This window comes from Oryctolagus cuniculus, chromosome 1, assembly GCF_051225735.1.
Source record: "Oryctolagus cuniculus isolate XC-2025 breed Fujian yellow rabbit chromosome 1, ASM5122573v1, whole genome shotgun sequence".
In the NCBI taxonomy this organism is placed as follows: domain Eukaryota; kingdom Metazoa; phylum Chordata; class Mammalia; order Lagomorpha; family Leporidae; genus Oryctolagus; species Oryctolagus cuniculus.
Genome location: NC_142867.1, coordinates 17,209,700 through 17,224,181, shown reverse-complemented (window position 1 = coordinate 17,224,181; position 14,482 = coordinate 17,209,700). Strand labels below are relative to the sequence as shown.

At 37.6% G+C, this 14,482-nt stretch overlaps 1 protein-coding gene across 1 annotated transcript; it reads left to right on the top strand.

Moving 5' to 3' along the window:
* The first annotated feature begins 12,264 nt into the window (after positions 1-12,264).
* On the top strand, positions 12,265-13,230 carry LOC138846990 (olfactory receptor 4A15-like). The gene has a single exon (XM_070064408.2). The coding sequence runs from the start codon at positions 12,277-12,279 to the stop codon at positions 13,228-13,230; it is 954 nt and encodes a 317-aa protein (XP_069920509.2). The 5' UTR covers positions 12,265-12,276.
* The last annotated feature ends 1,252 nt before the right edge of the window (positions 13,231-14,482 follow it).

Below are 14,482 nucleotides of genomic sequence, written 5' to 3'. Positions count from 1 at the left end.
ATAACGAAACACATACATAGGAAGGTACCTCATCTACTGTCCCTTAGAGAGATCTATTAGCATTGTAATTGTAAAGTAGCATAGAGTATATCTTGGTATTATGTGATTTTTTTGGATTTTAAAAGATAATATCAGTGTGTTTTATACTGTCCATAAACATTTTACATGATTTCATTAACTGGTAATACTTTTACAAATTTATCAGGTACAGTGTGATACTTCAAGACATTTATATAGCCTATACTGATCAAACCACAATAGTTAGCATTGCCATGTTTATCATTTCTTCATTATTGTAGCATTATAACTCCTCTTTTCCATTTCTTCACAGAATATATAATAAATTTTTGTTAACTATATTCACCCCACTGTTCTGTGCATTTCCTTTTCAAAAAACCATAGCCTTTTTGTTAACTCAGCAGACTCATAGAATGGCAGATGTCCTAAATAGCACTCTGGCCTCAGAATCAGTCCTAAAGGCATTCGGATCTGGCTGAAAAGCCCATGAGAGTATTTCAGGCATGGAAAGCCAAGACATTCTGGCAAAAGATCTCTGTGAGTGAGATACCAGTGGAAAGAACAGGTCTTCAAAGGAGGAGGTACCTTTCTCTGAAGGGAGGAGAGAACCTCCACTTTGACTATGACCTTGTCTAAACAAGATAAGCGTCGGAGAACTTAATCTTGATTTTTACAATCCTTTAAATATGATTTATAAATTGACATAAAATTTTACCTATTTATGATGTACAAAATGTTACATTGAAATATGTATATATGCTGGAATGTTAAAATTGACAGTTTACATGTGTTATTACTTCACATTGTTATAATTTATTTCTTGAAAAATCACAATCTACACTTGTAGCTATTTTAAAGAATATAATACATTGTTGTTAAATAAAATCAACTACTAAAATTAAGTACTAAAATAAACAACTAAAATTAACTACTTGTTAACTGAAATTTTGTGTCTTTTGTCCAATGTCTCACCAACACCTTCCTTCCAGTCCTTGGTGACTACCATTCTAGATTCCATATATAAGTGAAATCATGTGGCAATTGCTTTATGTGCCAGGCTAATTTCATTTAGCATAATGTCCTTGAACTTCATCTAAGGATGATATTCAAATGAATTTCCCCCTTTTCTCGTTCAAAAATTTTTTTAAAAAAATTATTTTCTTTGAAAGGCAGAGAAACAGTGAGCTAGAGATAGAGAAGGCTAAAGATTTTCTTTCCCCTGCTTCAACAGCTGGCCAGGCCGAAGGCAGGAGCCAGAGACAACTCAGGTCCATGAGCGACTGGCAGAGTTCCAGGTACATGAGCCATCACCTGCTGCCTCCCAGGCTGCAAATTATCAAGAAACTGCAATAGAAGTGGATCTGAGACTCAAACATAAGCACTCCAATATAGGGTACAGGCATCCAAAGGACTGTCTCACCTTCTGTGCCAAACACCTGACTATAGTTCAAAAGACTAAATTTGTGCCACTGAATACATTTTTTTTTCCTTCATTCATCTGTTGATGGACACTGAGTTTGACTCCATATTTTGGCTATTGTGAATGATGCAGATCTACAGAAGTGCAGATATCTTTCTGCATACTCATTTCATGTTTTCTGGATATATATATATATGTATATGTGTGTGTGTATATATATATATATATATATATCCTCCTGATCCTCCTCCTTCGTTTCTCTTCTCTCTCTCTCTCTCTCTCTCTCTTTCTCTTTCTCTATCCTTTCATTGTTGTAATAACCATTCAGACAAGTCATTAGTTACTGTGTTACTATGGTTTTTAAAATTAGTTTGTGGCAAGCATTGTAGCACAGCAGGATAAACCACTGCACTGCTTGTGATGTCCATATCTGATATTGAAATCCTGGGATTAAGTCCCCTCTACTCTGCTTCTGAGTCAATTTCCTGATGACACACGTTCTGGTAGGTAGCAAATGATTGGTCAATTAATTGAGCTCCTGCAACACAAGTGGAATTCTGGGATGGAGTTTCGATCTCTTGACTTTGGCCTGATATATCCCTGGCTGTTGCTGTTGCAGGCCTTTGTGAAGATTTTCTCTCTCTCTCTCTCTCTCTCTCTCTCTCTCTCTCATCCTGGCCTCTGCCTGACCCAGCCCTGCCTGGCTGTTGTTGCCATCGGGGAAGTAAACCAGTGGATGGAAGATCTTTTTCTGTCTCTAACTCTGTAACTCTTTCATATAAATGAATATATTTAATAAAATTAATTGACAATAAATGAAAAGATATGTTTAAGGGTCAGTTCTGTTCCACTGATTCACGTTTTGAATCTTATGTGAGTATTGCACTATCACACAACATGAAACTTCAGTCTTACTTTTTTCTTCACGTCCGTTGTCTGTTACAGGAACAAGACATTTTCTTGCAGAAACAGAGATTTGTCAAACTGAATAACTGTCATACAATATTATTACCAACATGTATGTCCATACTCAAATAATAGACTCTATATGTATTTGATGGAGTGTAGCCCAAGATCAAATCCAAGATCATGCATTGAATTGAGGTTGTTAAGACTCTCCAGTTTATTTAACCTGGAAAAGTACTTCAGCTCCTTCATTGAATTTTTATTACACTAACATTTTGAGGAGTATCTCCTGGTGGATTTGTTGAACATATCTTGATGTAAACCTGATGATTCTCTTAGTATGAAACTAAAGTAAAGCTTAAATGGTGGGTATGGTATAATATGACACATTTTTGTCTGTCTCTAATTACTGATTGAATTAAAGGCACAGATGCTCAGCCTATTGATCTTGATTTGGACATCTTCAAGGTCATTTCCACATTAGAATTTCCTATTAGCTTTTGATGCATTCACATCAGTTTTTCTTTGTCCACAGCAATTCCTACTGCTCTTTCACATGCGTTGCTCTTTAGGACACACACCAATAAACCATCTGCATATGGAGCTCTGTCAGGAATGATTTTATCTGCAACTGAACCCACAACATTTTTTAAAATTTTTCATTTCTTCTAGATTCTTTTGGAGGGGTCTTCAGTTGAAATGTTCTGTCTTTCACTTTCTGATTTCTTCCTGCTGTAACTATCTGTGCATGGAGTGTTACTGATTTGGGGTTCTGTTCATTTTGAAAGTTCAAAGTAAGGCTCTTATAAAGACAAAGTGAGTCAAAGGCTTTTGGTATCTCAACGTTTTTAGTTTGTAAATATTCTTTGTTATTTTCATCATAGCCAAGTATTTCTGTAATAATTTGAGGAGAAAGAGAGAGAGAGAGATACGTTCCCATCTTCTGGGTCATGCCCCAAATGCCCACAATGGTAAGAGCAGTGAAGCAAAAACAATCCAGCTCTCCTATGTGAGTAGAAAGAACCCAATTAATTGAGCCATCACTGCTGGTCCCCGGAGTCTTCAATGGAAGGAACCTAGGAACCTATAATCAGCAGCTAGAAATGGGAACCAGATGCAGTTTCTCTGACAGAGGAGGGAAGAGTCTTTAAGACCAGGCCAAGTGTGTACTCCCAATAAAGATTTTTCAAAATGAAGAAAGAGTGCTAACAGTATCTGTAGAGTTGATCATTTATCTTTATTTTTCAGAACCTTGAATAATCTCTTCTTACTTTCTTCTTTCCTTTACCATCAAGTCTTCCAAGAGAACCTTCCATTTCTACTCATCTACATTCCCTAGGAAGTGATCTCTCTATGAGCACGCAGTCTCGAGTTGGATTCTGTCCCTGTACTCAGTGCTCTGACTTGTCAGCTATCTTTCTCTCATGCTTTTAAAATCAGCATGATTTACTCTTTTGTGCATGGTTCTAGTTGTGCTGCACCCCTGTGGGCTTTCTGCTTGTCTCTCCTACTCTAGTATCTCCAAGCTTCCTGCATTCTCCTCTCCACCTTCAGTCATCAGCTGCAGAGATTCTCTGTTGGGATTTGATGCTTATTTCTCTGTTTAGAGATAATCCAAAGTTTACAGTTTCCCTAATATCTTTGTTTGGCTGAATGTGTTAGCTTTGCATCATGTTTTAATACCTGTTGCATTGTATTATATTGTTCTTTGGAAGATTTTTAGAGTGGCTTAATCTTAAGGAGTGGCTCTGTATGAAAATAGCTGAATATCAAGTGTGAAATACTTCTGGATTTAATTATTTTTGTCTTCTATTACATATTACAGGTACTAGTTACTTGTTTCTGCATTTGTTTTTGACAGATAGTTAGAGAGAGAGAGAGAGAGAGAGAGAGAATAGTCTTCCTCTGTTGGTTTTCCCCAAATGGCCACTATGGCCTGCGTTGTTCGGACCCGAAGCCAGGAGCCAGGTGCTTGTTCCTGGTCTCCTACGCAGGTTTAGGCCCCCAAGCATTTGGGCCATCCTTCACTGCCCTCCCGGACCACAGCAGAGAGCTGGACTGGAAGAGGAGCAACCAGAACAAGAACCTGGTACCCATATGGGATGCTGGCACTGCAGGCGGAGGATTAACCTAGTGAGCCACGGCGCCAGCCCCTACAAACATTCTTATCTCCTAAATAAAACATTTGAATTACATTTGATTTTATATCTGAGTGGATTATGAATTTTATAAGTTGATTAGAAATGATCTTGTGCCAGTCTCATTAAATAAGTTGACCACATGCAAAAACTGAGGCTTTTCTTTCATTCTAGCACTTTCTTGGATTTGAGAACTTAAAAATATGCCAATTAATTAAATCAAATAATTCTGTTCTTAAATCCTTGTGTCTTCACTGTTAATAAGTAACCATCTCTTTGTTGTTAGGTTATTCGTTTTTCATTAATTGTCCTGAAGGATTGTCTGGGAGAAGGCTCTGAAAATATGAATGTTCTAGAAGGATAATGAGGATGGTCTCAGTTCTCTGGGACATGATTCATCAGAGAATTTAATTTGGAAGGAGCAGCCTTGGGGACGAACGGTTTGAACAACTCAGTGAAGCACTTTATTATTCATTATTGGCTAAGTGCCCAGTCATAGCGTCCCTTATCTGGGAGAGGAATTCTCTTCTGGGTATTAATGTTAATTCAAGATATTTAAAAAAAGCCATTACCTGACTAGACATGAGCCATATTAAAGCAGTCATGTAGGCTTTAAAAGATCTCAGAAACACATTATTTAGTACCATACGCCATTGACTAAAAATACTATAATAGTTTTATTCAATTAATTTTCTCAGGAATCATAATAGCCAAGACTTTAATCTGTTTGACTCTTGATGTATGTTATCAGTGCCAGCTCTCCAATTTGATGATTTGCAAACTCATCAACTGTTTATTCATGAAGGCAGCTATGGGCCATCCCATAGTCTAGACTGAAAATCTTTTTGAAATTGTAGATCTTCTCACTCTGCATTGACAAAACATGATGTATCCCTGTGTGAAAAAGCATTTATATCCTCAGAGATTGCATATGCTCTTATCTTTTCTTTGCAGTCTACCTTGGTGATGTCAATTCTGACTTCTCTTCATTCAACTTTTGGAAGCTAATATAAGAATGCATAAGCGTGGACTGGAAAAGATGAAATAGAAACTTCAGGTAAAACATTTACAAAAACTCTCTGCTGCTGTTATAATAGGACAAGATAGGCTTAATACAAAGAGTTATGTTTTAAAGATGCACAATTTATCATTTGCTTTCGTATGATGATGAAACATGTAAGATTATGTTAGCATGTGTATTTTCTCTATTTTACAGAATGTCATTATAATAAATATAATGACTATAATTTTCTGATAAATAATTTTGTGATAAACACATACCAACACAGATTTTGTACAGTACAATGTAGCAACTAGATTGTTTTACATAATTTAGAAAAACCAACAATCTGGAGCTATGCCGATTGAAGCCAGAATCCAGGAGCTAGGAGCTTCCTCCGGGTCTCCCAGGTGTGGCAGGAGCTCAAGTTACATGGGAAAGTAGAGTTGATAAATGATATTTGTAATTTATGTAGGATTTGTTATAGGCAAGATCATTTTTTGTGATCTTTACTACCTTACCAATTTAATTCTTAAAAACCATGCTTCATATTTGATGCTGTTATCTAATAATACAAATGAGGGTGATTAATTTGTACAAGGTCACATAGTTGACAAATACCGATTGTGAGGCACAAATATGTGGAACCTGATCTCTCAAAAGCTACACTAGCTTATGTATCCCAGGCCATCCTTGCCAATTACAGCAGAAAACAAGACAAAACTGAAAAGGACTCTCTGAGAAAGGCAATCCACTCTCTCTGATTATTGTTTTTCTGTATTTGTTCCAAAAGCATTTTCAAACATATGCATGTTACAAGTAGCATATTTCCAATACTAGAAAGGGGCCGGCGCTGTGATGCAGTGGGTAAAACCCCTGGCCTGAAATGTCGGCATCCCATATGGGCACCGGTTCTAGTCTTGGCTGCTCCTCTTCTAATCCAGCTCTCTGCTTTGGCCTGGAATAGGAGTGGAGGATGGCCCAAGTCCTTGGGCCCCTGTATCCACGTGGAAGACCCTGAAGAAGCTCCTGCCTCTTGGCATTGGATCAGTGCTGCTCTGGTTGTTGCAACCATCTGGGGAGTGAACCAGTGGATGGAAGACCTCACGCTCTGTCTCTACCTCTCTCTGTAGCTGTCTTTCAAATAAATAAAATAAATCTAAAAAAAGAAATCTATTTGGAAAAATGCTATTTTTTAAATACTGTTCTTTCTCTAGGGATTGATTTTAGCTCTTTTGTAAAAAAAAAAAATGTTAGTTGTGGATACCTGGGTAAATTTCCCAGGTTTTTTCTGCTCCAATGGGACATGTCAATTTTGGGACTGGTACCAGAATGTTTTGATTATAACTGCTCCGAAGGATGACTTGAAATCTGGTATTGTGATGCCTCTGGCTTTGATTTTGTTGTTTAAGAATACTTTATCTATTTGTGATCTCTTGTTTTTCCATATGAGTTTTGGATCTTTTGTTCAGAATGTCATCGATTTTTTTTTGTTATTGAATTGAATCTGTTAATTGATTTGAGTGATATGGACATTTTGATAGTATTAATTCTTCTAATCCAAGAACATGGAAGATTTTTCTATTTTTTGGTGTCATCTATTTCTATTTTTATTATTTTGTTATTTTCATTTTAGAGATCTTAAACCTTCTTGATTAAATTTATTCCAAAGATTTACATTTTTGTTGATATTTTGAATGGTACTGATATTACAAGTTCTTTCTCAGACATGACACTCTTTGTGTATACAAACAAAGGCTATTGATTTTTGTGTGTTGATTTTATAACCTACTATTTTACCAAATTCACTTATAAGTTACAATAGTCTCCCAGTAGAATCTTTTGGTTTCCTTATATATAGAATCATGTCATAAGCAAACAGGGATAACTTGACTTCTTCCTTTCCAACTTTATCTCTTTGCTTTTTTTTCTTGCTTAATGGCTCTGTCCAAAATTTTCAGGACTGTATTAAATAGCAGTGATGAAGTGGGAATCCTTGCCTGGTTTGGGATCTTAATGGAAATGCTACCAATTTTTCCCTGTTCAATATGGTGCTGGCTGTGGGTTTCTCACATATTGCACTGAGTTTGGTGAGGACAATTTCTTCCATACCCAGTTTGCTTAAGGATTTCATCATGAAAGGATTTTGTATTTTATGAAGCACATTCTCTGCATCTATTGAAACCATGAAAAAAAATTTTTTTTGACAGGCAGAGTTAGACAGTGAAAGAGAGAGACAGAGAGAAAGGTCTTCCTTCCGTTGGTTCATTCCCCATATGGCTGCTACGGCCAGCACACTGCACCGATCCGAAGCCAGGAGCCAGGTGCTTCCTCCTGGTCTCCCATGATAGTGCAGGGCCCAAGCACTTGGGCCATCCTCCACTGCCTCCCTGGGCCACAGCAGAGAGCTGGACTGGAAGAAGAGCAACCGAGAAGGAATCCGGCGCCCTGACGGGGACTAGAACCCTGGGTGCCGGCACTGCAGGCGGAAGAATAGCCAAGTGAGCCACGGCGCTGGCCAATTAAATGTTTTTTATTCCTCAATTTGGTAATATGATATAAGACATTTATTAATTTGTTTGTTGAACCATTTCTGCCTGCTAAGGACAAATCCCACATGGTGTGGGTGAATTATCATTCTGATGTATTGTTGGATTCTATTAGACAGTACATTGTAAATTATTTTTGTTTATATGTTCAACAGGGAAATTCTTCTATAGTTTTTTTTTTTAACAATTTATTTATTTATTGGAAAGTCAGAGTTATAGAGAGAGGAAAGTCAGAGAGAGTGAGAGGTCTTCCGTCTGATGGTTCACACTCCAGATGGATGTAACAGCTGGAGCTATGCCGATCCAAAGCCAGGAGCCATAGGCTTCCTCTGGATCTCCCACACAGTATAGGGGCCCAAGGACTTGGGCCATCCTTTACTGCTTTCCAAGGCCAAAACAGAGAGCTGTATTGGAAGAGGAGCAGCTGGGACCAGAACCGGAACCATATGGGATGCGGCGCATCAGGCCAGGGTGTTAACCCTGCTGCGCCACAGTGCTGGCTCCTGATCTATAGTTTGTCACATCTTTTTCTGTTTTGGGAATTAAAGTGATGCTGGCCTCATAGAAAGGATCTGGGAGGATTTCTTCCTTTTAAATGGATTTGAATCCTTGAAAAATAATTGGAATTATTTCTCCTTAAAGTTTTGGTAGTATTCAACAGTCAAGCCATTCAGTATTGGACTTTTCTTATTGTGAGGATCATTATTAGTGATTCAGTCTTTGTCTTGGTTATTGGTCATTTTAGGTTTTCATTTCTTATTTATTTTACAGGTAGAGTAAAAGACAGTGAAAGAGAGACAGAGAGAATGATCCTCCCTCCGGTGGTTCACCCCCAAAATGGCCACCATAGCTGGTGCTGTGCCGATCCAAAGCCAGGAACCAGGTGATCCCTCTTGGTCTCCCATTTGGGTGCAGGGGCCCAAGCACTAGGGCAATGCTCCACTGCCCTCCCGGGCTACAGCAGAGAGCTGGACTGGAAGAGGAATAACCAGGACCAGAACCTGGCACCCATATGGGATGCTGGCGCCGAAGGTGGAGGATTAACCAAGTGAACGAAGGTGCCAGCCCCCGCTTTATTTAGGTTTTCTAAATTTCATTGTTCATTTTTGTAGATTGTATGTGTGCAGAATCTATTTTTTCTAGATTTTTTTCAATTTATTGGCATATAGCTGTTTGTAGTAATGCCTGATGATTCTTTTTTGTTTCTGTTGTAACCATTGTAACAGCTCCCTTTCATCTCTGATATTATTAATCTGGATTTTATACCTTTTTTGGGTAGTTGGCCGGATTTTGATTGGTGTTATGATTGTGTTTTCTTAAATTAAATTTTATTTATTTATTCTCTAATTTTATGTTTATTTTATCCTAAATATAGGTTTTGTTTGTTCCTGCCTTTGAATATTTTACTTCATGCTTTTCCAATTTCTTGACGTAGGCACTAACTGCTATAATCTTCCTGCTTAAAAGAGCTTTTGCTGTAGCTCATAAATTTTGATACATTGTGTTGTCATCTTCATTCATTTCTTGGAATTTTTAAAATTTTTCTTTGATTTTTTTCTATGATCCACTGTTCATTCAGAGGCATGCTGTTCAATCTCGATTGTCTGTATGTTTTTCTAGAGTTTCTTAACTGGTTAATTTCCAGGTTCATTCCCTTGAGGTCAGAAAAGATACATAGTATGATCTCAATTTTTTTTTGAAAAAATTACTTGCCTTATGGTCTAGCATATGGTTTGTCCTAGAGAAAGCTCCCTCTCCTGTTGAAAAGAATATGTATTTTGTAGCTGTGTGATGAAATTTTCTGTAGATATCAATTACATGTGTTTGGCCCACAGTGTAATTAGCTCTATTGCTTCTTTGTTGATTTTTTGTCTAGTTGATATTTCCAGAGATGAAAGTGGGGTGTTGAATTCTCCCTATATTATTGTATTGGAGTCTATGTCTACTTTTATATGCATTAATATTTGTTTTAAACGCCCAGCCCCTGGTACTGTGTTCACATGCATTTACCGCAGTCACATCTTCCTGTTGAATTGATCCCTTGATCATTATAAAATGCCTTTTTCTCTTTTAACAGGTTTTGTGTTAAAATCCGTTTTCTCTGATGTTAGGATGGCTGCACCTGCTTATTTTTGCTAGCACATGCTAACTCAGGCTGATCAACACAAAAATTATTTCTCAGCCAAAATGTTATATTATTTAGGATAAACTTGTTTCAATGAAACAATCTGGAAGCCCGTGATTAGGACAGACCATAAAATTTCTAATAAGGAATAAAAGGCAAGACATGATTTTCTCAATGACTGAGCCTGAGTCAACTAATATTCTGATTGTGAGTATAGAATTCTTTCTAATGTATGAAAATTCTGCTTAAAGCCTTTATTTTTAGATTCTAAATTTACCCAGGGTTAGTTATAATCAGTTACAGGCAAATTTGCAAAATAGAAAAAAAAAATCTACACAGTGCTTTCTGCATTGATTTATGCATTTTGTCCCTAGTAACCTAGGTGTGATTCAGTATTGTTTTGTGTGTGTGTGTATGTGTGTGTGTTTGTGTGTTTGTGTGGATGTGTGTTGTCAAAAACCCATATTGCTTATACTGACTGCCAGCTGGGGATAATTTAGTAGTTTATCTTTTCTCAGTAGCTCTCGGATGAGCTTTGAAATTAAATTTAATATAATAAAATTTAGTGAGCATTTAATGAACACTAACTGCAGGCCTGTTTCCTTAATTGCTGTGACTGTGTTGTTTTTAGAGTCTAGGAGCTCATAGTGAAGTGTCACAGAAAGACAAATATCTGTACATTAGCCTATAATTTTTGTTGCATATATCAGATATTATTTTATATAACTATGTAAATAAAGATGAGGTTGTTTTCATGGAAGATTCCAAAAAACCAAAAAAGCCTTCAAAAAACAAAATGATGAATGATGCCAAAAAGGCCATTTTGGCAAGCGATATTTTGAAAAAAAAAAAAAAAAAGCTTTCTATTTTTTTAAATAGGAAAATGTAGTTCATTGAATTTGCTTAGAGCTGTTCATATGAAAAAAACTAAGTAGATAACAGCAACATCATCATCATCATTTAAAATGTTTATTTTTAAAAATATTAGTCAACATGTTATTCTTGCAAATTTTTATGGAGTACAGTGCACTCCTTAATATATATTTAATAATACATATTTATAGATATATGCAAATACATTGCATAAACTAATAAACCAGTCACCTAGCTTTTATGTTTTCTTTTTGTTTTGAGCCTAACAAATCCTCTCTTTCAGCTTTTTATGCAGTATATATCATGTGTTATTCCACCGTACTGTGGACCACTAGAAGTATTTTCTATCTGATGGTATTTTGGAATGTGGTATTCAATCTCTATTTTTCCCTCCCACAAAACCCTTCCAGATCTCTATAAACCACTTCTAATTTCAAAACAATCACTTTTTTTCAGACATCCAAATGTAAGAGAGTACTTGTGATATTTGTCATTCTGTGTCTGGCTTATAACACATGAAATAATGATATTCAGTTACATGCTTTTTTGCTGGAAATCCTGACATTAAGAAAGCTACAATCTTGATGAGTATAGATTTTTTCTCAGATCTAGACAACCCACTTAAATCTACCAGGTAGAATATGAAAGTCTCATTATTTTGATAGAAATAAGAAATCTGTGAAAATGCATACAGTACTTATGGGAGGAGACTCTAAGCCCTAATATCTAACGAGCTACTCTCTGTGAGGCTCCAGAGTGGAATTGTTATGGAGTAAGGCACTACATTTTTGACATAGAGTTGTGATCCTCTCAGGCTTATTGTTGTTCTCTTTGCAGGCTTTTTTTTTTTTTTTTTTTTTTTTATTTTTGACAGGCAGAGTGGACAGTGAGAGAGAGAGACAGAAAGGTCTTCCTTTGCCGTTGGTTCACCCTCCAATGGCCGCCGCGGCCGGCGCGCTGCGGCCGGCGCACCGCGCTGATCCGATGGCAGGAGCCAGGAGCCAGGTGCTTTTCCTGGTCTCCCATGGGGTGCAGGGCCCAAGCACCTGGGCCATCCTCCACTGCACTCCCTGGCCACAGCAGAGGGCTGGCCTGGAAGAGGGGCAACCGGGACAGAATCCGGCGCCCCGACCGGGACTAGAACCCGGTGTGCCGGCGCCGCTAGGCGGAGGATTAGCCTAGTGAGCCGCGGCGCCGGCCCTCTTTGCAGGCTTTGATACCCGAGCTCAACACCTTCAGAACAATACATGGAAAACAGGAACAATGTGACTGAGTTTATCCTTCTGGGGCTCACACAGAACCTAGAGGGGCAGAAAGTTCTATTTGTTATGTTTCTACTCATCTATGTTGTGAAAGTTATGGGAAATCTTCTCATCGTGGTGACAATTATGTTCAGCCAGTCCCTGGGATCCCCCATGTACCTGTTCCTGGCTAATTTATCCTTTATGGATACTGTCTACTCTACAGCCATTGCTCCCAAAATGATTGTAGACTTGTTCCATGAGAAGAAGACCATTTCCTTCCAGGCATGTATGACCCAAGTTTTTCTAGATCATTTATTTGCTGGTGCTGAAGTCATTCTTTTGGTGGAGATGGCCTATGACAGATACGTGGCCATCTGCAGACCTCTTCACTACCTGACCATCATGAATCGGCGTGTGTGTGTTCTCATGCTGTTGGTGGCCTGGACTGTAGGGCTCTTCCACTCATTGGTTCAATTTCTCTTTGTTTATCAGCTTCCTTACTGTGGCCCCAATGTCATTGATAACTTTGCATGTGATATGTATCCCTTGCTGAAACTTGCTTGCACTGATACCTACCTCATTGGACTTTGTATGATAGCTAATGGAGGTGCAATTTGCACTGTCACCTTCTTCATTCTCTTAGTTTCCTATGGGGTCATATTACACTCCCTTAAATCTCATGGATTGGAAGGGAAACACAAAGCTCTCTACACCTGTGCATCCCACATCACTGTGGTTATTTTATTTTTTGTCCCTTGTATCTTTCTCTATGCTAGGCCCAGTTTGAACCTCCCCATTGATAAATACATAACTGTGGTTTTAACTTTCATAACTCCCATGTTGAACCCTTTCATCTATACTCTGAGGAATGCAGAAATGAAAAATGCTATGAGGAAACTTTGGAGTAAAAAAGTAACCACAGTGGGTAGCAGGCTGCATTTCACATACGGAGCATGATATTCAGTCCTGACAGAAACCAGAAAGACTCACTGTCCATGACTACAGCTGTATTAGCATTCCCTCTGGTTACAGAGCCTAATATTCTGAAGCAGCCATATAAATTAATGTTTTCCTACATGGGATTTGTTATTTCCTTTAGAACCCAAGAGAACTGCATGGGATCAATATCTTCTATGTGCAATTTTGTGTGAAAAATCTTTGGTGAAAAAAACTTTTGGTTTATGTTCGAAAAGTCTTTAAATTTCTTTCTTTATAAAATTTTAATTTATTTTTAATTGGCAAATAATCCTTGTAAATCCTTAAGTGATTCAATGTGATGTTTTGATCCATGTATATTTTATAGTAAATCAATTAAGCTAATTAAGATATTCATAACCAAAGTGATTAACCTTTCTTTCAAAAAGTTTTATATCATTTATTTGAAAGGCAGAGTGAAAGAGAGAGAGAGAGAGGTAGAGGCAGATAGAAAAAGAGATTTTTCCATCTGCTCGTTCATATTTCAAAGATTTGGCCAGTTTGAAGTCAGATTCTGGAACTCCATCTCAGTCACATATGTGGGTGGCAAGGACTTAAATACTGGGCCATCTTCCTGCATTTTCCCAAGTGGATTAGCAGGGAGCTGAATTGGAAGGAGAACAGATACAACTCCACCTGATGCTTGATATGGCGTGCTGGTATTGCAAGTTTTGGCTTTGTCTTTTGTGCCAAATTAGCCCCAAACTTTTTATCGTCTTTTTATTGGTGAGGATGTGCAAAATCTATTCCTGTTTTGAGGCATGGTGCCCATCTTGCATATGAAATAAATATAACTCAGTAGAAATAGTCCTAGAAATTGATATCTTAAATTTTAAATTTTAAAAGGTAATCTTCTGGTAAACTATATGTTCCATTCTCCATTAAGATTCATTGTCAATTAATGTTGTATGCAGAAGACCAAATCTGTACTAAGTAAAGATTTGAATAATTTTCACACGCACATACACACACACACACAAAACTGTTTGAGAACAAGTTTTAAAGTTAACTCTCATAGTACAGAGGTACTGCATTGAGAGTTAGTGCACAGTGACTCCTGTTGTTAATTTAACAAACAACATTCTTATGTATGATGTCAGTGATCACCCGAGGCTCTTGACTTGAGCTGCCTAGGATATGGGAAACTTAGAATCCACCAACTTTATCTGTATGTAGACAAGGGCAAAAGGAAAGTGGAAATTCTCTCCTCCCATTATAGATAAATACATCTTTC